Here is a 27,458-nt window from a genome sequence, read left to right as displayed (position 1 = left end):
GCTCTGAGAACTAGGCCAGAGGACTGTTGACAGCACCCCAGAGTCCAGAGTCAAGACCAGATGAAACAGAGGATTACTGGAAGAAAGAGTGTAAGGGGAAGAGGGAAAAATAGTCAATATATTACTCTGTATCAGGGGTGGGAGATTATTATTGGAGGGATAGAGGAAGATGGAAGGGTCCCTGTACACTGGTTGGATTGAAAACAGGGATCAAGTGGAGGGTAAACACAGTTTACCTACCCTCTACTTTTATACACACACACACACACACACACACACACACACACACAAATAAAGTTAACTCTTTGAACCAGATTGATGCAGTTTGCACCAGAAATTGCATCCCTTTTTCTCATAACTCAGTCATATTGTTACACACAAGCATCTTCCTCATTACAGATACAATGTGCATAGAAATCATGTTAAATTTGACAATTATAACTTCAGATCTCCTCATAATCATCATGTTTAGATGTTTTCTTCAGTATCAAAAGTGATCCATGTGACTGTGGTCTGTACATCCATGATTACAGTGCAGAAACTGCTAACAGCTAATGCAGCATGACTTTCTCATAAGAAAAGAAAAATTAAAGGAAAAATTCACTACTGTGAATATGATGATTCCTTAAAACTAGGTGATTTATGTAGTAGAAATGTGCAATTATTTTTGAAATTGGTGCCCTGTGACCATAGAAAACTGAGAAAAAGGCTGTAGATTCCCCATACTGCTCTTTAGGCAGAATCTTGCAACAACCAGAATGCATAGTGCACATCTTGTCCGATGAGCTTCCAGTGAGCTACTCATGGTGTAGCATTATATATCCTTACAGAGGTTTAATTGCCGTTTTTCCTCATCGAGTCTGGATATATCACACAGGTGTTTCTAACTCTAACTGCTCTTTCTTTTACCTTTTTTGGACGATGATGAGCTAGGCCGGATTGTGCCTTAAAGCTGGATGCAGCTGCAAGTTACAGGTAACGCAGTTGCTGATGTGCTGTTCTGATATATGGTAATAGTCAGATTTACCAAAATATCGCAAAGTTTGTTGCACTCTGTCTCCATTCTTACTGATCTTTCTGACGATCCTCACTGGACACCAGTTGATGCAGGCGTCTCTCTCTTGGCTGACGCTGTTACAGCTCCTGTGGTCACTTCGTCCTCCATACTCTGTTTGTCTGATTACACAGCACTATATTCAGCCACATAAATTGTAATAGTATCACCATATCTCTGCTCTGGCATTATATTATAAAGCTTTGTTTGTGTTTGTGTTAGGATTGCAGAGAAACTCAGCAGCTTAAGTCAGGCTGTTGCTGTTACGTCACTCTGGTCTGGTGGTCGCTTCCTCTTCCAGACTCTAATTACACAGCATTATAATTGGCCTCATAAATTGCAATAGTAACACCACATCTCTACTCCGACATTATGTTAGCACTGACTCTCCATCATATCCAGATGTTTGTTGTGTGTTTAAAACTTGTGGACAAATCCAAATGATTTAAAATAGCATAAAACATGTCCTAGAGCATGTAAAGTACCACTGACATGCTGAATGATGGCATTTCTAAGTAGCTAAATTTATTCTGAGAAAAGCAGTATATAGCATGTCTAGCTGAGATGTCCAATGACAGTGACATAAGCCTGAAACTAAAGCAAGTAAAAACATTTATACAGCTTGGGTTCAAAAAGGCTGTCTACTTCATGGGGATCATCAACTGGAGATCAGAGCTTATAAACCTCTTTATAAAACACTACCCGGGATGGGAGATGCAGGAATATGAATAGGCCTGAAGGAGGGGGAAATACAATCAGCCAATTAGCATAATTCTGAGTAGATCAGGGACTGTCACTGGGAGGAATGAAAGGAGGAACAGAGTGAGGAAGGAGGAGTCTTACACAGTTTCTGGGGTTGGGGACTTAGGTTACAGCCAGACCAAATGTGACAATGCTGCCAGGCCTCTCTGACACCATATGGGTGAATCCATCGTCCTGTCAGTCTAAATACAGCTCGCTGCTTGGTTGTTCAGTTTAATGTTCATAAGTGAAACAGATTGATACAGAGGCTATGTCAGAATTGAGTTTGTTTCTGTATTTAAATCATAGGCTGCAATTTCTATTTATTTAGACTGAATACATAATAGATCTAATGTATGATTGGTTATCACAGTGATTTTAGGTCTTTAGTTTAAAGTCTTTAGTTTTATGGCTGCCTGTTTATAGTAATTTGGCCTTTCTTAGAAAATGAAAGGGAGGCAGCAGCTCAACAGCTCACCACATTCAATAGGGCTTTATCCTGGAAGAGGCAACAATAAAGAAGGGAGGAAGGAAGGGAGGGTATAAAGGAAGAAGGAAAGGTGAAGGAACAAGGTGACGTGCACAAAGCTGGAAATTTCCCTCATTTTATCCCATAAATGGAAGTCAAAAACATTGTGATTGTGTATAGTGCACACCCTGTGATACAGAATCTGATATCCACTTCAGTTTTAAATCAGTGATGTGGAAAAAAGAGATGGAAGAAACTGAGGATACATTTTTAGTTGTGATATGTTTACACTGGCATGAATCGGTTAGTATGTATGTGTGTGTGCGCTCTAGGGGTAATCATGCACGCTCTGCTGAGTTTTTCTGTGACACAGGAAGTGGTGATGTAATAGTATATTATCCAAAAGCTTTTTCACACACTCACTGTCTCCCGCTCTGTGTCTCTCACACGCTTATGTATTTACCCCTCAGCCTCCGTGATCTTCCAAGTCCCACAATCATATGAGCACTGTGGTTATGATTGTGGTCTTTGAGCTCTCTGGTTGAGACAAACACACACTCACAAACTCATTTATGGAGCATGGAGCTTGCAGGCAGAAAGCCTTGTAACCCTCTGAAATGCAAAACTGATTTCAAAAGAATTCACACAGCAGATCTTTGTCCTTGGATAGACAGCCTCTGTCTTTGTAAGGTTACCCAGATTGCCCAGTTTCACCACAGAAATCTTTAAAGTTTGATCCTATTAATGGAATTTTGAAAAAAAACAAGTAGCTGATATGTGCTCATTAAAAAAAACACTTAGTGTTACCAGCAGTCATTAAACACTAGAGATGACATTTATTATTTATTAAGTTATAATCTTATTGACAATTCCTTCTAATAGAATCAGATATCAATAGAGAGTGGAAGTCTCGTTACCACTGCTGGGTTAGCCGCAGTTTATGTAATTCAAAGGAATCTTTCATTAAGGTCATCAGCCTCTCAAAAAGTGAAACATGTTCCAGGGGTTTACTCTTAATATTTAAAGACAGACAGAGTGACCCAACATAATGTAAAGCAACGGTATGGTGTATGAATGGGTTTCTTATTGTTATTACAAATGTTTATTTGAACGACTACAAAACAAGCTTTAAACACAACACTGACACATTATCGACGTTTAATGAGTTCATGAGTGGTGTCTCAGATGCAATATTCACTCTCCTTTTAACTGTGTTTGGTTTTCACCAACCCTTTTAGCTGCTAAATGCTCATTTTGCCGGTCTGTCGTTTGCTGTTCTGCTAAAAACAGATTCCTGCTATGCTAAAAAGAGTGGTAAGAGTCAATTAAAATAGTTGTGGGCCGTAGAAACCAAAACAATGAGCTGAAAGACACCATAATGCTCCACAGAGCTGAGGGGAACCACAGAGTTGGGTGATAATTTGTTCTCTTTCTTCATCACCACAAGTGGCACCTTTCACATTACATGTTGTTATTTGATCCATTGTTAATATATAAATATTGACTGGTTAATTGGTTTATCCATAGTGTGCAATAGATGTGGCCATAATACAGTACACCAGTGACTACTACTAACAGTGACTATAAACATGCAGTACTCTATGAAATGGGAAGTGTTCACTGTACTGCTCAGTTCTTTTCTACTTCCTCACATTTCAGTGGTGTTAATTTGGCTTGGTCAAAGTTATGAAAGGGCTCAAGTGTCCATCCGTGTTTGGGCTACTTATCTCACAGCAGCGTACAGCGTGAGGATGGAGACTTGCATGTTGAGTAACAGGAAGCAACCGCACACACACATAAACACTTAACTTGGTCACTTGCCACCAGGCTTTCTTACTGGATTGAAATGCCCAAAATATGCTAATGAGATGCAGCACTGCTCGTGTGTGTGTGTGTGTGTGTGTGTGTGTGTGTGTGCGAAGAGGAGGGCGTCACTTCGTGTTATCTACCATCCGCACTGCTTAAGCTCCGTAGTGCACTTCAAACAGCCTGCAAGGGGAGGGAGCAGAGAGAGAGTGTGTGTGTCTATGTGTGTGTGTGTGTGTGTATAGTGGAGGGGGTAGCTTTCGGTACCAAGGGGAAATAGGACTGTGATTTCAGACCAAATTAAGCCACATCAAACAGGCCAGATCAAAGACTAAGCAGCCCTTACTGTCTGTGCTAGTCTGACATCACAATGGGATGCCCCACCCCCCCAACACACACACACACACACACACACACACACACACACACACACACACACACACACATTTCCTTCCTCCCGTCCTCATTCACCTTTATTTTTTCATTATTTCTTTGAATTTTGTCTTTTTTCAGATTTTCCTTATCTTCCTGCCTCTTTAAGGGCATTTGGACTTTATACTGATACAAATACAACCACTCACCCACACACACACACACACACACATCATTTGCAGGCATTTAACAGGGTTATAGGTTAACCTGGATCAAGTATAATGTAATATGTGGTAAGGATGGGGGTGTGTGATAGAGCAGTCATCCAGTCTGAAGGAGGGGGTGGGAGGATGGGGAGCAGCATCCATTAGAGACACTGCTTCAGCTTTGAATTGTGTTAGCAATCCTGGCTGCTCCAGTCAAACCCTTTGATGCTGCCTGATGCCAGTCGCTGTCAAGTGTTCTGTATGTGTGTGTGTGTCTACATACATATATGTGTGTGTGTTTGGGTAGATGGATTAGGTGGGTGCATAGGGAGGAGAGGAGGGGTTGCTTCTGTGTTGGGGGAAGAGTCTGGGTGAAAAAAAAGGGTTGATGTAGGGTACCAAGTGATGAGAGACTAAGATAGGTTTGTGTGTGTGTGTGTGTGTGTGCTTTTATTCAAGGGGCATAAGGAATTAGTTTATGACAGAAGCTGAAAGCAGACTTACAGTATAGTGCTAAGGGGAACAAAGAGTGTGACTTACAGAAAAGTCTGATTTTGAACATTTGAAACAAAGAGGTAAATTAAAAAAAAAGATTATTTCTTTGTCTAATGACTGATGATGATGATGATGATGATGATTATCATAAATAATCAATACTGAACCATTAAGTGTTATTCAGTGCAATATAACACTTTACTTAAGTAAAAGTTATCAGCTAAATGCATTTACTGTATCAAAAGTAAAATGACTCATTATTCAGAATGGTCCCTTTCATGTTATACTATTGTGTTTATTATAATGTTATTTAATTATTACTGATGCCTTAACATGGAAGCAGCATTTAAATGTTTCACCTGGTCCGGATAGAGCATTTTTTCTGGGGGCTGCAACTATACCCATTATTTTCAAATTTGACTTATCTGCAGAATACTTTCTCAATTAATTGATTGGTCTGTACATAAAATGCCTGAAAAATGTGAAAATGTGTTTCCCACACTGGCAAAAGCTCTCCACTGGTACTGTTCATACAGCCTACACATGGTCAAATAAATTCATTATCATTTAAAATGGATTGAAATAGATTAACAAAGAGAAAAACTGAGAGAGATGCAGCATAGTGTTCAGATTCTCCATGTTGGAGACAGAGAAGGGCTCAAAATAATGAAGAAAATTCATGTGACCTTGAAATTTTATGAACTTTTGATAAATTGGCTGAGAAACATTGAAGTTGTGTAACACATGCTTCAGTTCAATACATGAGATACCTGATCAAATTAAATCCAGGTATTATTTTAAATTTCAAAATCAATTAATCTGTCAACATATTTTTTTTCTTTTTTTTTTTTTTACGATTAGTCAAGTATCCAGTCTATAACTTTTAACTTGTATAAAATGTCCATTGAAATTCCAAAGTGTTGTCCAAGATGTCAACAAATGTCTTGCTTTTTACTATCAGCAGCTCAAAATCCAGAAATATCCTCATATTTTAAAGAAGCAGGAAATGTTTGGCATTTTCCTTGCAAAATGGATAAAAATGATTAATCAATCATCAAAATTGTTGACAGTCAATTAAATCCCTGTATGTTTTCATTTGTTCACATCCAAGGTATATCTGTCTCTCTCCTGGCACCCAGTGTAAGATATGGATGGAGGTTTGGGCATGTGAGAAATATAAGTTGTTTATGAATACGTGATATGTTTTGGCATTAATGTGTGTTGTTGTCTGTGTGTTGCCAGTGCTCCTATCCTGTGTGGGAGGACTTCAGCGCCAAGGCCACCAAGCTCCATTCCCAACTCCGGTAAGTTCCTCTGAGAATGAAATTGAGTAAGAAATAAATATATAAATGAATCTAGCTTTTCCAATGTGAAAAACCTGTAACAGGTTCAGTGACCTCTATGAAATGTTCTTGTTGGCAGATTGTGTAAAAGCATTTAGACCAGCATATGACATCAAGTAAATGTTGTAATTTTATGCTTTGTTGCTCTCTAAATTGAGTAAATAACTCTGTGATACATGATTTTAATTAAAGTCTTAATTTACAAAAATCTAAATTAAAAAATGACATTACTAAATGAAAATAACAAATTCTGCCTTTGTTACTGTTCTTCTGTAAGCTGTAAACAGGGCTGTTGCTAGATGTACCAACACTGAGATCAAGTCTGCTACTTTCAAATTCATTGAAATCACCAACACATTGCTATTGTCACATTCAATATGCAATAGCAATATGCAAATCAGACTGAAGCAGATGCTCAGTGAAAAAAGCTTAATCATAATTTAAAATTTAATTGAGGTGATGTTTTCTGTCCATGTAGAACCACTGTTCTGGCTGCTGTGGCCTTCCTGGATGCCTTTCAGAAGGTGGCGGACATGGCTACCAACACCAGAGGTAAGAAAACATTAAGTGTCTGTGTGTGTGTGTGTGTGTGTGTGTGTGTGTGTGTGTGTGTTACCAATTCCTGGCCCAGAAACCCAGCTATCTATGTGCATTATGTGTCCCTCTGCCAGTGTTGTGTTGGTTTGGTCTCCACATGGTAGCACTATTAGGAATCTTATTATGTCCTTGAGATGTTATCAACTGGCCTGCTAAATTCTCCTCTGACTGATGAAAGTGTTTCCAGAAGATTTAAGGTACAGTTTGTCTCAAACTTCAAAGCAGTTGCACTGCAGTTTTTATAGAGTCCAAAATGACCGAAGTATAGGAGAATCTATTTTTGTAGCAATGTGTGTCAAAAAGCCGGGAATGTTTTGTTAGCCTTGTAGATGCAATAGGAAGATCAGTTTTGTATTTGAGTGTGTTTCAAACAACATGGGGTTTTGGAAGCAGATAGCAGTGTTTTTGGGTTAAAGCTGGTGTTTGTTGATATTATGTACCAGTCTGCCATATCTTTAAATCTGACAATGCGTGAACCATAAAAATCCAAAACATCAAAATTATGTCTTCCCCTCCGAAACATATAAAGAAGTGAAACATAAGCACTAAAACAAACATACCTATTTTGAACCTAATTCAAACATCTTAGAATCAAGTTGAATTCAGAGTTAAGCCAATAATAGACAATCAGTTAGGAATTTATTAATTCTAAAAATCCTCATGGGTGACATATTAAAGAGAAAAACAAAAACATGTCTCAGGAGTACACTTTTATGACCAGAGGATTCCAGGAATATGGAAGCAGAATGACTAAACTCAGGGACTTAAAGTCCCCTTTTCACATTCTTGTTTGTGTTTATACCACATCTAAAGAACTGTGAAGATTAGGCAAATTAGACCAGATTACAGAATGACGTAGACATTTGAAACACAGTTTTCACACATGAGTAAACAACAACAGAGTCATCTTGTTGTTCTTTGTATTTACTGTTGTGTGAATCTAATGTCTGAATAGATGAAATGAATGGATGAAAAGGAGATGTGCAGAGGTGGAAAAGGAGAGAGAGTTTTTCATAGTCATATATTTATTTTTGTAAACTAGCTGATGACAAAACTTAATGTCTGGGGTTAATAAACATTTTAAAAAATGTCGACCACTCATCCTAACGTAATTACTAGTGGCATCCAGTATCTTATTTCTTTATTTATACCTTATTTTGTGAATGAAGCTGATCACAAGTTGAAGCAGAGTCTGTGTTTGATCAATCGGCACTGCAAACTCTTCACTGATAGTTCCTAAACTCACGGAACAGCGACTATTTTTGCATCATAGGTCCTCAAAAAGTTCTTGGTCACATGGAAAAGCTCCTGTGGTGAAAACACCGTATAAGGTGTTGGGCTTCCAGAACAACTTCAATGCTCCTTGGCATAGATTATCCAAGTGTGTGAAACTTTGCTGGAGGGATGAACAACATTCTTCCAAAAAACATTCCCTCGTTTGATGCTGTGTACTGCTAGCGCTCCAAACTCTCTCAAAGGTGTTCAGCTGGACTGAGATCTGATATCTATGAAGGCCGAACATAAGATTCACATCATCATTCAAAGATCATCTGGATCCGTTATGTTTCTCCACTCATTTATTCAAATTTTTCCTTTAATATGTCACCTGTGTAAATCTATATAATTCAAAATTCATCACTATACATTGATATAATGTTTGATTTTTAATGAAAGCCCAGTATCAAGCAACATAATAAGCATATTTTGTACAAAATGTTGAGTCATATTGCAAAGCCAGTTGAAATATTTTGAATGCAGAACTCAATACGATGTTTTTCTTGCACTTAACTCAACCAGAGAACTCAGTGAACTTTATAGAATTGTTGTCAATGGGTTGTTTTTTTGTTTTTGGCTTGACACTCTTGATATTCCATGTGAGGGCTAAAAGCTCTGCAGTAGTTTTGATAGAGCGTGGGCTGAGAGCTGAGAAGGTCAGACAAACACTATTATGTTACCACTGAAGGCGGGGGGAACATGAGGAAGACAACTGAAGCTGTTGTGGAGGGAATTTCTCCTCCTGTTGCAACTTATTAGGTGCAGCTGCCAGACAGTGTATGTGATGATGATGTGTGTGTGTGTGTGTGTGTGTGTGTGTGTGTGTGTGGCCCCAGGTGGGCTCCTATAGAGGAGGATACAGGAAGAGACTCGTGCTGCTTTTACAGGCCAGACAGGAAATCACCGAGCACTGTCAGCTCATTACACATGCCGCTGCCACTGCCACACACACACAGGCAAAAACATAACATAAATGATGTTGGCAAGAAGATGTAGACTGTGAATGAGAGCCTCTTTGTACTTTCTGGACTGATGAGTCATTCCTATTGGAGTCCATTTGTCAGATTGCTGTACAATTGCTGCTCTTTCTCAGTGTGTGTGATGTTCTCTAATAGATTTGTTAAATGGATGGAGGCAGGAGACGGCACCAATAATGATGCTCTCTGTCTTCTTGCCATTCGCTATATCAATGTGCCACTTATTACTGTGTGTGTGTATGTGTGTGTGTACACCAAAGGGTACTGATGATCCTGTACTCTGCTCTTGTACCAGCGTTCTCATTTATGAGCCTACAATGGTTGTTTACATCCAACCGACTGAATTTTATGTGATTTTCTATTTTTGATGCTTTCATTTGTATGTGTTTTCACCAGCTGCATTGATTTAAATGTTGAATATTTCTGGAAGTCTTAGTGGTCAAGGGCACTGTGTAACCACTATATAATAGTATTGATATTGACTATATGTCTTTGTATCGTTACTTATTTGACAGACTAATTTCCATTCAAATTTGTGCCATATTTTAGCAGACTGGGGACTTCAGGTTTTTAGTCATGCTGCTATTGTGGCTCTAGGGATGTCAGTGATTACATTTATATGCATACTAATATTACATTGTTATTCCAAATATGATAATACTCAGAGTTTGATACGGGTCATGCAAACAGCTTATTCCGTTTGGATATTCTGAATTAGGCCTTATTCCGAATGCAGCATTTTCTGATAAAGACATGTTGGATATGCTGATGTTATTCAGGTTTTAGGAGCATTCTTTTGACATGTATGCAGGGCATTTGGAATATGTGTTTCTCAACTGGGGTTTTTACTGCAGTTTGCGACACACAGCCTCTTGCCTGTTTACGGTCAGCTCAGTGTGTTATAAACAAACCAACTAGCCAACAGTTTGCAAGAGATGCATTATGGGCTGATTGTGTAACACACCCCTGCGCAGGCAAGATGACATATGCTGGAGCAGGAAGGCAGGCAGAGGAAGGGAATGAGAGCGGAGAGCTGTTAAGGGCGGGCTGGAAAAGCAGAGCGCACCTTCTCCACAACAAGGATGGAGGGGATTGGTTATTATCCTGACTGACAGTGACAACACGGTGTGATGCACCAAAAACAGTAGTATAGAAAACATCAAGGGAAAACCTAGGTACTGGATGTGCTTCACTGCCTGATCTTGTGATTCCCGTTCCCTCTGGCGCAGAGGGAATCCCTGAAATCCCTCTGCCTGTAAACGGGAATATTAGTGGAACATTCATTTTCATCAGCATCAGCTGTACTTTTTGTCTAGTGCTAATTAGCTTAGCATGCTAAAATGCAAACTAAGATGAAGAACATGGTAAACTTTGCACCTGCTAAACATCAGCACATTAGCATGCTGACATTAGCATTTCACTCAAAGCACTGTGTCTAAGTACAGAGCCGCTAGCATGGCTGTAGACTCTTAAGGTGCATTCAGATTTACAGATAGTAGTAGGCAGTCTCATGCAGTCTCCGGCCTCTCATGAACATGAATCTGTAGATCTGTGTGTGTAATGCATTGAGCACATCATTTACATATTCTGCTTTGACTGGACAGTTATCGGTGTAGGCTACAATAATGTCAGGGATTTGTTTCCATACATTGTTTTTAAGTCCCGGTAGCTCGTTAAATACACATAGTAGAGAATTGGGAAGTTGGAAGCTGTGATTTTTCCTTACATAGCGGAGTGGAGTAGTAAAAACACATGTGTTTCTGTTTTCACAGAAATCATAATGAGCATAATTGGCTCTCACCTTTTCCCAGCCTTTCTCAACTCTTTATTGTAGTGCAGCTGGGCACCTTTTCAGTGTCTCTGGCTCAGCAGGCAGCATGCTGGGCTGCAAAGCCAGCTTTCATTCACAATGAACAGCAGACTATTACTGTCCCAAATTTTGAGTCGGTACAGTATGTGAATGGCCCATTAGCCATGTTATAACCTCATGCATCATCATCAAAAAAAAAAGAACTTGGATGGAAACCAGGTTGCTGTAATTTGTGTTTAATGTCGCTTTATCTTTCTAACCATCTTTCTAGGGGTCAGATGAGGATATGGAGAGGAAGAATGAAAGGACATCTTAAACGCCAGCTATGAAACATGAATAACAGCAGAAACTTTCAGAGGAGAGCTCTTCCTCCTTCCTAAAACAAAAATGTGGGGAATAGATGTCAGAAAATCCTCAGCAGCAGTGTGCTGTGTGGTGCGGTGCCAATCCTCTCATCACATATTGTGTACGGTGGCCAATAGGAAATAGTCCCATAGAAGTAGGACTAGTCCTTTTGTCCTGCTTGGATCACAGCCAGGCCTTGTTTCTCTGTTGGCTCTCTAATGTTTAGGGACCAGATATATTCAGTTTGCCTCTGAAGCTGATAAAGTTAAAGAAGGCAGCAGAGAGGGTGAGAGAAACAGTTTTTCTTGTGTTTGTATTGGTGTGTATTTGTGTGTGTGTCAAAGAGAGAGAGATTTAGCGAGTGGGTGAAATCCAGCAGGAGGAAATGTGCAAGTGTTTGTGAATTCCCTGGTGAGGGATGAATTTGAGTGCACTTTCAGATGTGCTCTCCACTCCTCTCTCACAGCCCAACACACTTTCCCCAGAGCGAACTGGCTCTCTCTATGTGTGCGTGGGTGCGTGTGTGTGTGTGTGTATGTGTGTGACAGCATACACCAGTGAAATGAAAGCACATAAACAAACACCTGCATCCCTGATGTGTGTTGGTGTAGGAGCCCTCTGTCTATGTTTCCTATCTTTAATAACCTGTCTATTTGGCACAGTTTTATGTTCATCATCCTCTGCATCCTTGCCATATTATCAGTAGGGAGACACACACAGACACGCGGCACTTTCCCATATATGGACACAGTCATGTTCTCATGAAGCATTAGTCTGTTTGGGAGGGATGGTCTCTTGCAGTCTTTCAAAATTTAGTCATATAAACATTCAATGCTTCACTTTAACGTTTTCAATATTGGCAGGAAAATGTTTGAGGAATCTCTGTCTAAAGGCGGAAAACTGCATGACAGAGAGTGTGTCCAAATTTGGCTGCAGTAGTTTTACACTTGTTTATTATCTGTTTTAATGGAGATTTAGACCCAAATTTGGTTTTGTCTCTCTATTCAGATGATCCTTTTTTTTATTAATCTGAAGCAGGCACATTATCTGTGAAAGTATAGATATTTTGGTTTTAGTTCAAAGGAGATATAATATGCAAATTTCCAGGTCTATATTTTTTATTCTGGGGCTCTACTGGAATATCTTTGCATGATTTACAGTTAAAATAAACTCCTTATTTATCTTATACTGACTCTTTACTCAGTCCCTCAGTTCAGCCTCTGTCTGAAACAGGCTGTTTTACGTAGCTCCTGTCTCTTTAAGGCCGCCCTACCGAAGAGCCCACTCTGTTCTGATTGGTTAGCTTCCAGAAGCTGTGTGACAGCCGACTTCCAGCCGCTCAGGAGGCTACGACAACAAACCATGAAACAAACTATGGTAGTAGGATTTCACTACTTTTTCTTATTCTTTATTCAAAATGTCAGCTTCTCAAATACATGTTTGAACCAAAATCTGCTCCGAGATATGAGAGTGAGAATGGACAATACGAAAAAACACATGGGAAAGCCTTAGCAACAACGTTAGCAACAAAGGCAACGGAATGAACAGCGGTTTATTGACATGTGCAACAAGCCAACGTCAGGTTGCTGGAATGTTTGAAGAAAAAAAAAAACATTACAAAGCGTTCAGGGCAGGTTGAAGCCCTGGCTTTTGACTTGCAGGGAGCATTTCTACATATGCCAACTTCAAGATTTGGAACTTAGACTATGTTTAACACAGATATCCAACATCATAACAGTATATAAATAACAGAAAATCAGCCAAAGTACACGAGTCACTGACTACTGCATAAAGTATGGCTGGAAATAAACAAATTAGGCCTGCAGGCAAAAGACTGGAGAGTGGAAACCTCAGTTGATAAAACTATTTTAGGAAACCTTCATAACATTGTTGATTTGCACCTCACTGACCATTATTTTCTGCATTCTTCTGTTGTTTACGTCTGCCAGTTTCTGTCACCGCCCTCTTCCTCCTCTGTCATGTAAAGTTGCCATCGCCCAGATAGCAATGATATCTTTCACAGTCAAGATTGTATGACAATTTGATTGAATTTTGGCAATATCACTGTTCATTTTTATTTTATCCTTATTGCAGCACTCACTTTTAAGTGCTGTTTGGGGAAATATGTAAAAATGAATATCAGTAGTCTCAATTTCTAAGATGAATCATTTCTGAGAAGCAGGATCCAGGATAGAGATGTCTTCTGAAGAGATTAATATTGAAGAAAAACACTAGTGTACCATACCTCATTTCTATTTTACAGTTTTACTCATCAACTCCTTTCTCTTTATTCCTATAATGATAATAATGATGATGATGCATCGCTTTACTCTCTCTCTGTCTTTCTTTGGTCTCTAAACTCTCTGCACCAGTAAAACCTGGTTCAATCCCAGGATTCTCACTATGCACACTTGGCACAAGGCACAGCAATAAAGCCGCACTTCACCTATGTGTGTATGTGTGTGTCTGAGAGATGATGAGGATCATCATCTCATGGTACAGAATGTCTTGCAGTTTTATTGCCAGGCTGCCTGCCTGCATCTGAATACAAGGTTTGATAATGAATGTCATAAATCTTATTAATACATGTGTGCATTCGCTGATGCATATAAGAGCTGAAATCAAACTTCATTATCTGATGGTAACAAAATAAAGAGGTGCAGTGTGAGAGTACAGTATGTTCTCTGACAGGTTTGGATGCAATTTGAACACTGGTTTGCAAAAATAAAGTCTAGTGACCTCAAGCAGGGCATGTTTAAAAAGTACTCAATTATCAACAAACACATTTGCCACATTGCTTCATACACATAGTTGTCTTGATGCCTTTTTGATTATACTCCATATAGTTGCTAAATGGCAAATGATCTCTGTTGACTCATTAAAAGAACAAGAATGTTTGTTTCTGTTTTATAGCACTAAACAGTGGGCAGAAATAGAGCAAAAGTTTATCTCAACTGCAGAGGGAGAGAAACAAGGCTGGAAAACTCATTTTCAACATGTTTATCTTCAGTGAAGCCAAAGGAAAGGAGCTGGGGGACAGGAAGCAATGGAGTTTATGAGAAATGTGGTTTTGATTTGGCGAAACTAATAATAATAATCATACATTTAATTTGTACTGCAATTTTCATTCAAAGCGAAACTCAAAGTGCAACAGTATTAATAACACAGAACACACAACATAAAGAAAATAGTAATAAGAGTTAAGATTTAAAAAAAAAAAAAAAAAAGCTTTCCTGAATAGAAATGTTTTTAGGACTTTTATAAAAGAGTCTAGGGTCTGTGCTGCCCTCAGATGGTTAGGAAGGCTGTTCCACCAGCCTGGTGCTGCAGAGCAGAAGGCTCAATCCCTCATGGTGCGGAGCTTGGTACTGGGGGCCTGAAAGAGCAAGCTGCTGGCACAGCTGAGGGTGCGGGTGGATGTTTGTGGTATGATCAGTTCCTGTTGGTAGGGAGGTGCATGTCTGTTGATGGATTTATCACTAATAATACTGCTGGTGTGACATAGAGGCTGTCAATGATCCTGACTGTAGTCTCATGCATTTACAGTAATTTTACCAAGGTAGGAATTTAACAACTGTTTATTGGTGTTTAAAACTGTTAGACACTGCACTTTTAAAACTTGACAAAACAAAGAAGAGTGCATTGATTTGCTGTAAATAGAGACCCTGATTCGAGGCACAGTGGTGCTGTGTGGAGAAATGATAGTTAATGTGTTTTAAATGGTGGTGAAATGATGCAGACCAACAGTTGAGGATTGTTTGAGGCCTCTGAGGAATGGAGGGATGACTGTATGAAAAGACAGAGAGGTCCATGCTTGAGAGAGCATGGAGTGTAGAAAGCAATAAAAACAGAGGACGGACAGAGGACTGTTGTGAGGGATTGTGAAGAAGTCTTCAACAGCAGGCCTGTGCTATCACTGTGGATACGAGCATCAGCTAGGTCAGAGGTTCCCAACTTGTTTTTTTTTTTTTAGACGTGTCCCCACAGCCCTGGCTGATTAACCCTAGTACCTGTCATGTTCAAAAGCCAAGTTTACATTGGTATTACTAGTTCAGTTACTTTCAGCTAACTATTTCACTGTTTATCTCTTACTTTAGCTTACTATTCTAACTATTTCACTTTTATCTTTTCACTTTTAGCTCACCATTTCAGCTGTCAATCTGTTACTTTTAGCTAACTTCTTCACCTGTTTATCCATTACTTACGGTAGCTAACCTTTTTATCTGTTTATCTGTTTACTACTTTAAGATAACTTTTTTTGGCTATTTTTTGGCCACTGTATCTATTTCAACTGTTTATCTGTTAATTTAGACTATTTTAACCATTTACCCATTCCTTTTAGCTAATAATTTCAACCATTTATCCATTATTTTTCGCTAACAGGACTGACTACTTATCCATTATTTTCAGTTATTTGAACTTTTTATCAAATACTTTTAGCTAACAATTTCAACTGTTAATCAACTACTTTTAGCTATTTTACCATTTATCCAACATTCTTAGTTACTGCATCTATTTCAGCTGTTTATCCTTCACTTTTAGCAAACTGCATAGACTTCTCTACTGACTTGCTAATAAGTTTTCACTCATTCTCAAACTCAACACATGGTGTTCATGTGTTACAGCTGCCACAATCAATTGGAATTTTTATTTTTTCAAATTAGTTAAGTAGTCCTTCTTGGCAATCGTTGAGCTAAGTGCCTGCAGAGTAATATGAGTGTGAGTGTGTGTGTGTGAAAGAGAGAGATGGTGCTATTGTTGCAGTGGGGGAAAAAGAAAAAAATGATTCTGCAACTAAACACAATATAAGAAATAATAGTTACTGCTTGTTGCCTTTGCTTCAAAGCTGAACTTGTTTGCTGAGTGTGTGTATGTGTGTATGTATTGTGTGTGTGTGTGTGTATGTTCATTCACTGTAATAAAAAGTATTCAACACTCCCTCATTAACTAGGCTGCCCGGCAGGGCACTCCATGCTGGCTGCACTGATGACTCCCTGGGTGGGAGGAAGAGAGGTAGCGCTCAGATGTGAGGCCACTTAAGTTAATACGGCTACCCACATAAACACACACATGGGCACACACACACACACACAAGGGCACACTCACACATATGCAGCTCAGCAAGAGCGGTTTCCCCTATTCAGCTTGCAGCATGGCAACCCCCCCCTGCAAGGACCACCTGCTAGTTAATACCACTCCTCTCTCTCACACACACACACACTCCCACTGTACCCCTACACATGCAATTCTAACATGCGTGCATATTAGCTCACAGGCGTGTGCGTGTAAACATGTAGGCACTGTACAGAGCATGCCAAGCAATTGTGAACACACACATGCACACACACAAACACATGGTTCAGTCTATTAAAACAACGTGCAATGGGAACAATGAGCACTGGGTATTGCCCCAGAAGAGCATGCGTAAAGTTGCACACTCAAAAAAAATTTTTTTTTCGGTCATGCAATTTCGTATATTCATGAAAGTTTATACCTCCTATGTGTGATACATGCGTGTCTTCCCTCTTTTCTCGCTCCGACTCTGACATGGATTTGCCGTCCCTTCAGCCAATCGCAGACAAGTGGGATCACATTTATGAGCATGGTTGCCAGGCAACAAGGAGAGACAGTGAGTGTGTGAGAAAGAGAGGGAAGTGGTGGCAGAGAAAAAATAGCCATGTTGTTGCCAAGAGGAGAGGAGAAATCTGAGCAAGATGGCTTAATTGCATTTCACAGATAGCATGCCATTCACGGTCAACTGGCGATACATTTGATCTGATACAGTTGATCATGCAAGCAAAGTGGTTAAACTGGGGCTTTGTATTATACAAAACTGGGTTAGTATGAGGAATAATTGGTTACTGTCCTTACAGTAACCTTACTGTGACAGCTGAATAACCATCATGACCTACAATCACAATTAGACTGTTTTTTTTGTTTTGTTTTAGTGTAGTAAACAGCATTTGTCTCTCACATGAGTTTCATTGTATTAAGGGACAAAAATATGTAATGTGTTTGTATGTAGCATTTTTGAAACATGAGGTTTCTGGCTTGCTAACATTACTCATAGGTAAGCTCACATTCAGGAATTACTTGGGTTTTTTGTTCAGGGTTGGGGGGGGTGTGTGAACCAAGTCACTGGGGCTAAGCTAGCTGTTTATGGTCAGTAAATACCTCCAAACTGTAGGATGGCTGATCAAACTAGTCAAACCAATATCATAATTATTTGGGTTACTCAGTCCTTTGTTCAGAAATGTCTCCAAAGACTAATAACAGCAATCATGTTTTCAGTCTTCGGTGTGTAGTTCTGTGTAAGACGCCACAACAACATAGTTTATATTGTAAACAATTGCCATTTTTCCATGTCTTTTCAACTTGTAGGAGTTAAGTGTTAGAAAATGAAGTGCTCTGTACCTGGTTGTGGAAATGTCCGGACCACACGATTATATATACAACAAAAACTTTTTCCCTTTGTATCGTGTGTTCTGCTGGAGGCAATAAAGAATCCAAGTGTTCACCCCAAAGTTACACCAGTGCTTACGACCAAGACCAAGGTAACATTAGTGTGGGCTGTTGCCCTCAGTCTCTCTCTGTTGTATTTCCTCCTCTGAATACGGCTTATATAAGTAAGCTTCTATGAATACATCACATACCTCCATTTCTTATAGTGCATCAGACGAATATTCATACTCGTATTGATCAGACTCTGATCCAGACATTGTACATTTCTCAAAGATCTTCAGTAAATAGTCAAGAAGTTGTGATATATAGCACAACAAGCTAGTGAAGCTCTGTAAACAGCACTGCAGTGGCCTCTGCTTTACACAGAACTGATCCAGACATTGTACATTTCTCAAAGATCTTCAGTAAATAGTCAAGAAGTTGTGATATATAGCACAACAAGCTAGTGAAGCTCTGTAAACAGCACTGCAGTGGCCTCTGCTTTACACAGAACTACTCTCCGGAGACTGAAAACATGATTGCTGCCATTAGTTTGATGAGCTGTGTCTGAACAAACACACATGCTCAAACCCTTCGTAATGAAGGAACATGTCACCCAGGGCGATGGTGTGGCTCACTGATGTGTTTTTAATAGTTTTTGGACAACAACGGCGGTCTACGGCACAGAGGAATAAGATATATCAGGCTTTGGATACACACACAATACTCATAAATATCATCAGTTCATTCACTCTTCATAACTCCTTAATCCCTCCTTTCTTTCTTTCTTTCTTTCTTTCTTTCTTTCTTTCTTTCTTTCTTTCTTTCTTTCTTTCTTTCTTTCCCTTCTCACCCTCTCTTTCTCGCCTGTAAGTAGGCCATGGCTGAGAGGCCTGTTGTTGTTGAGGGCTACAAAAACAACATTATTGTCTTTAATTAAGCCTCAGCCACACTGTGCATCTATTTCCCTCCCTCCAGCCCCCCATCCTTTTCTCTCTCTCTTTCTCTCTCTCTGTCTCGCTCTCTCTCTCTCTCCCTCTTCCATCGGCGCTTTTCTCTCACTCATCCAACTCTTCAGTCCTTCCTCCACCCTCATCACTCACCCCCAAATGCCCCTCTCCTCTTCCTTCCTCTCTTTTTCACCCTCTCGCTTCCCAACACATTTCTCCCATCAAATCCTGCCTCCCATCATTCCCATTCCTCCTTTGCCCTCCTCCTCCCCTACATCCATCTCTCAGACGCTGGCAGGCCTCTAAGGACATTTCCTGATGTCACAGTGCAGTATTGTCCCAGAGGTCAACAACACAAGACATGCTCTGTTGCACACACACACACTTGCACACAGTGCAGTGCACTCACTCAGTAAGCATGGGAAGCTGGGCTCAGTGAGTCTTGCTGCTCCAAGGCCAAGTCCTGTTAATGAGACAAGAGGCTGCATGAGTGAGGATCGGTATGTGAGAGGGAGTGTGTATATGTGTATGTCCCCTATACATGCTGTTTACTTCAGCATTAAGATTTGTTTTTTTGGAAATGTAGGACAATGTAGGCATTCAGGAAATGTTCTTGGGTTTTATTAGTTGAAATTTATTAAATCTTGCTAAATTTGTAAAAACTAGTGAAGCAACACGCACAGAAGTAAGGGAGAACTGGGTATATTTGTGTATGTGCATGTGTGTGCAGAGTTAGTGAGAGTTAGGTGTTAATCCGCAGCATTAACAGCCATCAGCCAGGCGTGATAACTGGTTTGGCTGCTGCTGGCTCAGCTATAAACACACACAGACACACACAGACACACACACACCCTTATACTGCTATCCTTCTGAGGACCCTCCACACACTACATCAATCTGTAAACCCTGACCGTAACGATCAGAACTGCATGCCTAACATCAGTCCCCTCTCTAACCTGAAAATGATTCTTATAAATGAATTTGTCGAATACTTTTCAGATTAATCCATGAATTTTGTCAGTAAAATGTAAAACAATAAATAAATCATGAAAAATGTTGTTGACAAGATCTCAGAACCCGAATGCTGATGTTGTTGATGTCTTCACATTACTTGTTTTGTTGAATCAACAGTCCAAAACTCAGAGGTGTTTGAATTACAACAGCCCTTTTTCACAGCAGACATTTTGACTTGTTATAGCAGGAAAAGCTCGGGTGTTACTACTAACATTAATGATGGCTCTGTTCAATTCAAGTGTCCCAGTAAGCCATGACTGTGTGACAGTGAGCCAGCACGCACACTACCAGGACCTTGAAACTGAGACTACATCTACAATAAGCTGGCTAAATTCTAAAACACTGTTTTTGCTTGAAAACAGCGTGGTATTGTGTCCACAGCAGGAGTTTCAGCTCGTTTCTGTTAATATCTCTGTCCACCTTAAAACACTAAAATGGGTAATTCTTCTACTGTGCATGCATGGAGGACAGACAAGCAAGTCAGTCACATTAATTACAATGATTTCAGCCAGAGAAAGATGGTAAATAGCTATATTTAACTCCAAACAAGCTATCAAAGTAGACTATGAAGAGAACAACCAGCTGATGGGAATGCTCCTAAGTTACACCTTATTTGTTTTGGTATGTCAACAGTTCTCTTGAAAATCGCTGGAAGCTAGATGGATGCATTATTAGAGAGGGAGAGTTTGAGAAGGACATTAGCAGTAACAGCAGAGCAGTGTTTCCCACAGCTACCTGACCTGCTGCCAGCCAGTCTGCTCGAAACTAAAGCGTTCCCAGAGACACTCCATCACCTCCTGACCGTGTGTGTGTGTGTGCGTGTCTGAGAGTTACACAGAGAGGGCTTATTTGATGATTCCCTGACTTTGCTGTACAGTTTGTGTTTTACATCATCTGTCTGTCAAAATCAGTGTTACTGTGAGAGTCGTGACCCATCGTTTTCCTGCTATCCGGTTCTTTAATGTTTTATCTACGGGGGTCAGGAGTGCGCAGAGAGGCAGAGGGGCATACATGATGCCCAGACTACGTTACCCACAATGCTATATTTAGACCACTGCAGTGTGTGACTCAGCACAGCACAGCCTAACTCTAGTCTGACAGCACAGCTCAGATTGGTTATTCCACTACAGTATATGCATAGTTATGTCATTATGTCAGTTATGTCATTCATTCTAATGTTTAATTAACAATTGAAATGGTTGTGTATCATTCACATTTTAATTATTTTAGAGGAGGCCTCAGACAATTGATCAGAAATTGATTCAGAAGCTCAGCATTGTTGGCAATTTTCAATTCATTTTCTGTCATTTGATCACACCAAGTGGATAATTATTTTCTTTTCAGAAAGACCTGGCCAAGAAAGCAGCATTATAACAATTATAAGTCCTTGAACATGGCTTCATCTACTGTTTCTGTTAAAGTGATGCCTCTTTATCATTCAGACATACTGCAAGTATCTTCCATGTTAACATTTCTTACAGCTTTATTCAGACATGACAGAACGTTTAACGAATGTGCTTGCGTGATATCTGGCACCTGATGCACAAGATGAGCCGCTGCTCTGCCGCTGTCTGAGACACTAAATGCAGCTCAGCTCAGCCGGACATAGACTTTGACTTTCTGTGTCAGTGTTTACATATTTGCATCAGAGAGCACTTCAGTTATAGTGATTGTAAAACCAGCTGACATTAAAATACACCTTTATATCTTCATTTACCAGAGCATATTATATGCAAACCCAATCATTTTTTCCTTCACGAGACCTTCTGTTTACATATAGCAAACCTGGTAGCTTTATGTAATGTTCTTGACATGTTAACATCCATCATCTTAAGTTCTCTTTGAAGGACAGACAGCCCATACTGTCCTCTATGTGACACCCAGGAACAGGTCCACAATCATTTTTCCTTTTTCTTTTTGGAACATAAGACTGCCAGCATCACACATAACGCTTCTGTAGCCATGAGTGACAATTTCTCGACCCTCCTCCCCAACAACCTATGAACTTGTGCAAGGACGTGAATGATGATTGGTCAGGGTCATACTTGTAGTGTTGCCAGTCTCCTGACCAAGGCATGGCAAGAATTTATAGCACTACGATTGCCTGATCTGACATGGTGACCATCGTGAAAGACAAAATATTGTGTAGTCTGTGGGGATGTGCAGAAAGCCTAGTATTTGTATATTTATCAGTATTTGTATTCAAGTAAGGGTGGAAAGACGCTTAAAAATCCTGTCTTTGATTTTATTAAGCTTTTAATTTTAGAAAATTAAAGTGTTACAATAAATGTTCCTGAAGCTTGTTCATGAAGCGTGTGTCAGAAGGCTCAGCTTTATCTCTGGGGAACATCCCCAACTCCGAGAGTGATGTCCAAATTAGGAAATGTGCGTCATGTACCAGGTGGATATGACTCCCCTCATTGAGACCTGCTGACAGACGTTCCAGTGGAGCAGAGGACAGAGACTGAGATAGTGATGTAACCAACCTATGCACTGGTATTTGACATGTTTTTTTGTTTTTTTCCCCCTGAAAACAAATAATTCATAAAAACCCCACTATTTGTGCTTTGTGCAGGCACACCCCTAGTAGTCTAGTCCTGGCATTATTAGATAAGGGGACCCCAAAAGTGACACAGGAAATAGGTAAATAAAGGAATAAATAAATTACCTAAATATATTTCTGTGATTGATTAAAAATGAGTAAATTAGTAATTCTCCTGCCTGTTTTATGAAGTCCAACATGCACATGCATGAATGACAATATAGGGAGAGAGTAGTGGTCAGATTATTATTGTGTGTTTTTTTAACCTCTTCTGCTCCAGTTGCACTATGAGGGGATTATAGACCGATCTGATATGAGAAGAATCTCCTTAAGAACTTAAAATTGGATCATGTGGGCTGTGAAATTTCACAGTGTTTATAGCAGTATTAAACAGATTTTATTATTTTTGTGCATACAAGATGATGGTTGAGATAATAAATGTTTTACAGTGATCTTAAAAGGTGCAACAAGACACATTTAATGTCTCCCTCTGTGTTGGTGTGGTGATGACATTCAGTTCAAACTTGTGTTGTGCTGAGAGTTTTAGCAAAAGTTTCAGTAGGTCCAACATAGTAAGACTGCTGTTGTGACTTTTATGTAAAAGTGACTCAGGCACTTATTCACACAACTGACATGTTCAATTGCCATCAGATTAATGTAAAGGCCTGCATCTTTGAAAAGGGCTATAGATGTTGGAAACCCATAAATTATATAAATAAATCATACCACCAGAATACAACAATGCATTCAAGCATCACATTAAAGATAACAAAGGATTGCTGTAATTGGTGGCATTTAGTAGTTTATATCCACCTGATAATGTAAATTGTATGTGTGTGTGTTTTGGTTTGTCAGACACAGAGGGATGTGTTAGTGTAAGATTAAACCCACATTTCAAGAAGAGCTAATATCCACTCATGAGGATATGTGTGTGTATAATCCTCATTCTGTGATGCTGACACACCCAGACATACATACCACCTCACTTATATCTGTGTGTGTGTGTGTGTGTGTGTGTGTGTGTGATGTACATCTTGCCCTCAAGCAGCTCATATGATGCGTCCGTGCAGATGGCACGCTGCATGTTACAGTGAATACCATCTGTAAAATGCACAGTTACCATTGTGCATGTTAACACGTGAATGCTGTAAAATAGTTTGAGAATGTGTGTCCATATTGCACATGCACTCTAGCATATGTGATGCTATGTGTCAGTAGGTGTGTCGAGGGAAATGCATGTTTGTGCTGTGTAGCAGTGTGGAATCAGTGACATGAGGGGTGGATGAGCAGTGAATTCCAAACACCTTTCCACGCAGGGCCTGATCATGTATGTTAGTCATGTTTTCAAACCTCTGGATGTGCTCTACATGCAAACCAGCGTGTGAGGAAGCCATGATAAGCATTGATCCTGAGGGCTTCGTGGAAAATGTGAGTTCTTTAGGTGCATGGTGCAGAAAGATGGAGCAGTTGACTTGACTGCTTAATCTTCATCATTCCCTCATTACTGTAAAAAAACACATACAGACTGTAAACCCCCCCCCCCCCCCCCCCCCCCCCCTTTTTTTTTAGCTTAAATATTCAATTATCAGCCTGGTTTACGTGTCCTTGAGCAAGACATTGATTTTCTACCACCTAGAGGGTTTTGTTTCCTGACCTCTGACCTACATGTAGGTGGGGGATTTCTTGCTTTGTTCAATAAAGCATTGCCTGACAGGAACACATGATTGCAGGTCAAAATCTCAAACTTGAAAGATCATAAATGCCATACCAGGGATGGAATTTGTTTTATGATCTACCCAAAGGATGTTTGCATCCCGCTTGGAAGCAACATGTTTTATAATTCTTTCCACATCTTTCCATTTTAAAGTAAATTGATTTTGAAAAGTGAATCCCTGTATGAATAGAATGATCTTCTTTGTTTCAAGATCATTTCTGGATTTTTTTGGAAGTAAAACTATGCTGTAAATAGCTAAATTATCTCAACCAACTATTGCTATTTTAAGGAAAAAAATTGAACTCCAGATTACATTGCATGACTCATCTGACAGATATTTTATTTTTTTTTGCAGTGTATTTATAAGAACCCATGACATTTTGTTAAAGTGTGTGTGCAGGCTTCAAGTGTTAACCCTCTGTTCTTTGAGCATGAATGTTTGATCCTTATTGAACTGTTGCAAATGCTAAGCCACAATACTGTTCAGCTGACCATCTTCACACATGATACTGGAGAATACACACACAAACACACACACACCAGCAGAGTTACAAAAATATGTTATAGAGATAAGCTTTCACTTGAACCTAATACAGAGTGGCTTTCAAGTATTTGCCAGAGCAGTGAGAGCTCTTTAAGATCATGTGTCATGTAGCTTCAAGAGGTTAGGAAGTGCAGACAGCTCAGAAAATCAGCCACTCAACAGCCGTTACTGAGGGAAGCACCACAGCCTACATTGCCATCAAACAGCGACTTTGTTTGAACAGGAGTGTTTACTGTTCAGCATTCTTACCCGATTACGATCAGAGAAGATTTTCAGGTCTAGATGTTGAATTTCAGATTTCTCAGCACGAGAGACTGATACTTGACCTCATACTGAAATTCAAACTTCACCATTTATATCCATGAGTAGAAATATGTAGGATCAATATTAGGTTGCGGAGGTGCACAAATGTATTTTCAATTGATTTTACTTTTTATCGATTGTAGGAAAGTGTCAGGTTACAGGATTACTGTTACGGGAATATGAAACAGTAATGTACAGAATGATTATACTGCAATACTGCTTGTCCATGACAAAGGACAGGGTGTTTTTAGATGCATCTGTGAGTTCATGGTTGAATACAGAACTAGTACAGATTCAGTTCATTTGCTCAGGGACACTTTAGCAGGGTGGCTGCTTGCATACTGTACAACATAGGCAGGTATCTCCAGGTCTGTGAAAGTGAAACCAATGCAAAAGTGCCTTAAACCTGCGTTCTTTCTAATGACCAGCAGGGGGCAACTCCACTGGTTGCAAAAATAAGTCAGATTGTATAGAGGTCTATGAGAAAATGAGCCTACTTGTCACTTGATTTATTGCCTCAGTAAACAGTTTCCTAATGACTTTATGGTCTCAGTCGCTAGTTTCAAATCTTCCTCAATACAGCATGATGTTCATTTTGTAAATTATGGTCCAATTTAGAGTAAAATACATGATAAAGCCGGGTATGCTTTAGGGCGTGACTACCTTGTGATTGACAAGTCGCTACCATGATGACAACGTTGATAACCACATCATAACCGTACTGTTTGTTGTTGTGCTGTTGTATGTTTTGATTGTGGGGGACTACGGATGTAAATTAGCTTGAAGCTAACCCCGGTGCAGTGCATCATTTATGCTTAAAACTGCACACTGTCCTAATCAATAAATCAAATCAAATCAAGTCTGTTAATGGTGTGGATTATAACAGAGCCACACACATTCATTCTATGGAGCCCATGAATCTGACAAAATTTAAAAAGTTAAAAGACAGGTCATAAATATAACTGAATGTATTACATGATACTGTTTGTTAAGTGATGAAAATGGAGTGTTAGAAGGAAAAAAACAACTTTGTCTTATATACCCCATTAGTTTCCTTTGGCCACAATCAGTTAATAAAGCTACCTGCTGAAGCTTACTTCATACTGCTTTATATTCACTCTTGTAACAGTGGCAAAAGCATTTTAACAGGGAAGCTAACGCTAACAAAGTCAGATACTTACAGTATTATTTATTGATGTTATTTATTGATGTATTCAGTTATGTTTTACCATACCTTACCTTTTACCATATTTTTTCAGTTAGAATTCAGCTAAATCTGTGCTAGAGAAGCAATGATTGCTAGCTTCTAGCTTCTCTAATACTACAAAAACATGTAACACAGTGAAGCCCCTACATCTAAGACACAGGCGTAATTTATTTTCTCTGAGCCAAACCTCCAAAAAGTCTATGACTTCTTCTCATTCATTAGAAGTTATTCCAGGTGGGATCAGTTCAGTTTTTTTTCATAAAAGTGTCTGTGTAAACAAACCTGACCATCTAAAAGACTTGCCTTTTGCTTTACAACTCACATTTCTTTTGTTAAACAGAGACAGGGAGACAGATCCAAAGGAAAGCCTTTTAAGTCCTGCTGAACTTTTCCTGCACTTTTTTCTTCTTCTCTTTTTACATTTTTCCACAGTTTTTTGCGTAATGACAATGTAAGCTGGCCTGGCAGGTTTCAGTTTCTGTGTTGGACGATGTGTATTTTTAGCAGCACAAACTGCCCTTTGCCAACAGCCCCCCATTTTGGAGTAAATATGCTCTGTCTGGAGGCCTGTAGTTCAGCCCTGCCTCAATCTCTGGGGAGTGTGTGTATCTGTATTTCAGTTTGTATAAACGTGTGTTTCTCTTTGTGTGTGTGTGTGTGTGTGTGTGTGTGTGTGTAAGAGAGATTTAAAGCCTCTGTAATCAAAGCCAGAGAATGTGCATGCTTTCCCAGGCCCAGCTGACTCCACTCTAAACCATTACACCAGCGCACTCACTGTTCTACAGTATCCTGCATCTTAATGGGTCCAAGGCGCTGGGCTTTGGGGGTACATTTGTTGTTTGTGTGTGTGTTTGGTGTGTAAGGAAGTTGTCCGGCAGTGGACTTCCTGTATGATCAAGGCCAACCCTTTGATGTCAAGGTTGTTTACCAGCTGGTCTCTGTAATCCTGAAGAAGTGATTCCTTGCAGGTTGTGTTGAAGTCACATCAGATTTTCAGGTTTTGGTAATGAACATTAAATTTGAACACCCCCGATCAAGGTGTGATGGAAATGTCATTCCTTTCAAATTGAAGAAACAGTTTTTTTATCACATTTGTTATTTTTATTAGCTCCTAAAATGTCATGGAAGGAAACAACTGTTAGCGTGTGATGCATGCACTTTCTGTTTTATAACAAATCACGTAGATGTACGTGAAGCTGTATGTGAGAAAGAAGACAATCACGGTGCATCCAGAATATACAGAAACTTTCTAT

The 27,458-nt window shown here is 39.6% G+C and overlaps 1 protein-coding gene across 7 annotated transcripts in view; it reads left to right on the top strand.

Moving 5' to 3' along the window:
• Positions 1-27,458, top strand: part of LOC122989847 (protein MTSS 2-like) — a 78,421-nt gene that overhangs the window by 15,891 nt on the left and 35,072 nt on the right. For all 7 annotated transcript variants that reach the window (XM_044363117.1, XM_044362893.1, XM_044362974.1 and 4 more), the window contains exons 2-3: positions 6,386-6,447; positions 6,965-7,038. In XM_044363117.1, coding sequence (XP_044219052.1) covers positions 6,386-6,447; positions 6,965-7,038 — 136 coding nt within the window. The remainder of the gene's footprint in view (positions 1-6,385; positions 6,448-6,964; positions 7,039-27,458) is intronic.

The sequence above is a fragment of the Thunnus albacares genome, chromosome 1 (genome assembly GCF_914725855.1).
Source record: "Thunnus albacares chromosome 1, fThuAlb1.1, whole genome shotgun sequence".
In the NCBI taxonomy this organism is placed as follows: Eukaryota; Metazoa; Chordata; class Actinopteri; order Scombriformes; family Scombridae; genus Thunnus; species Thunnus albacares.
This window is presented reverse-complemented; position numbering and strand designations above follow the sequence as displayed.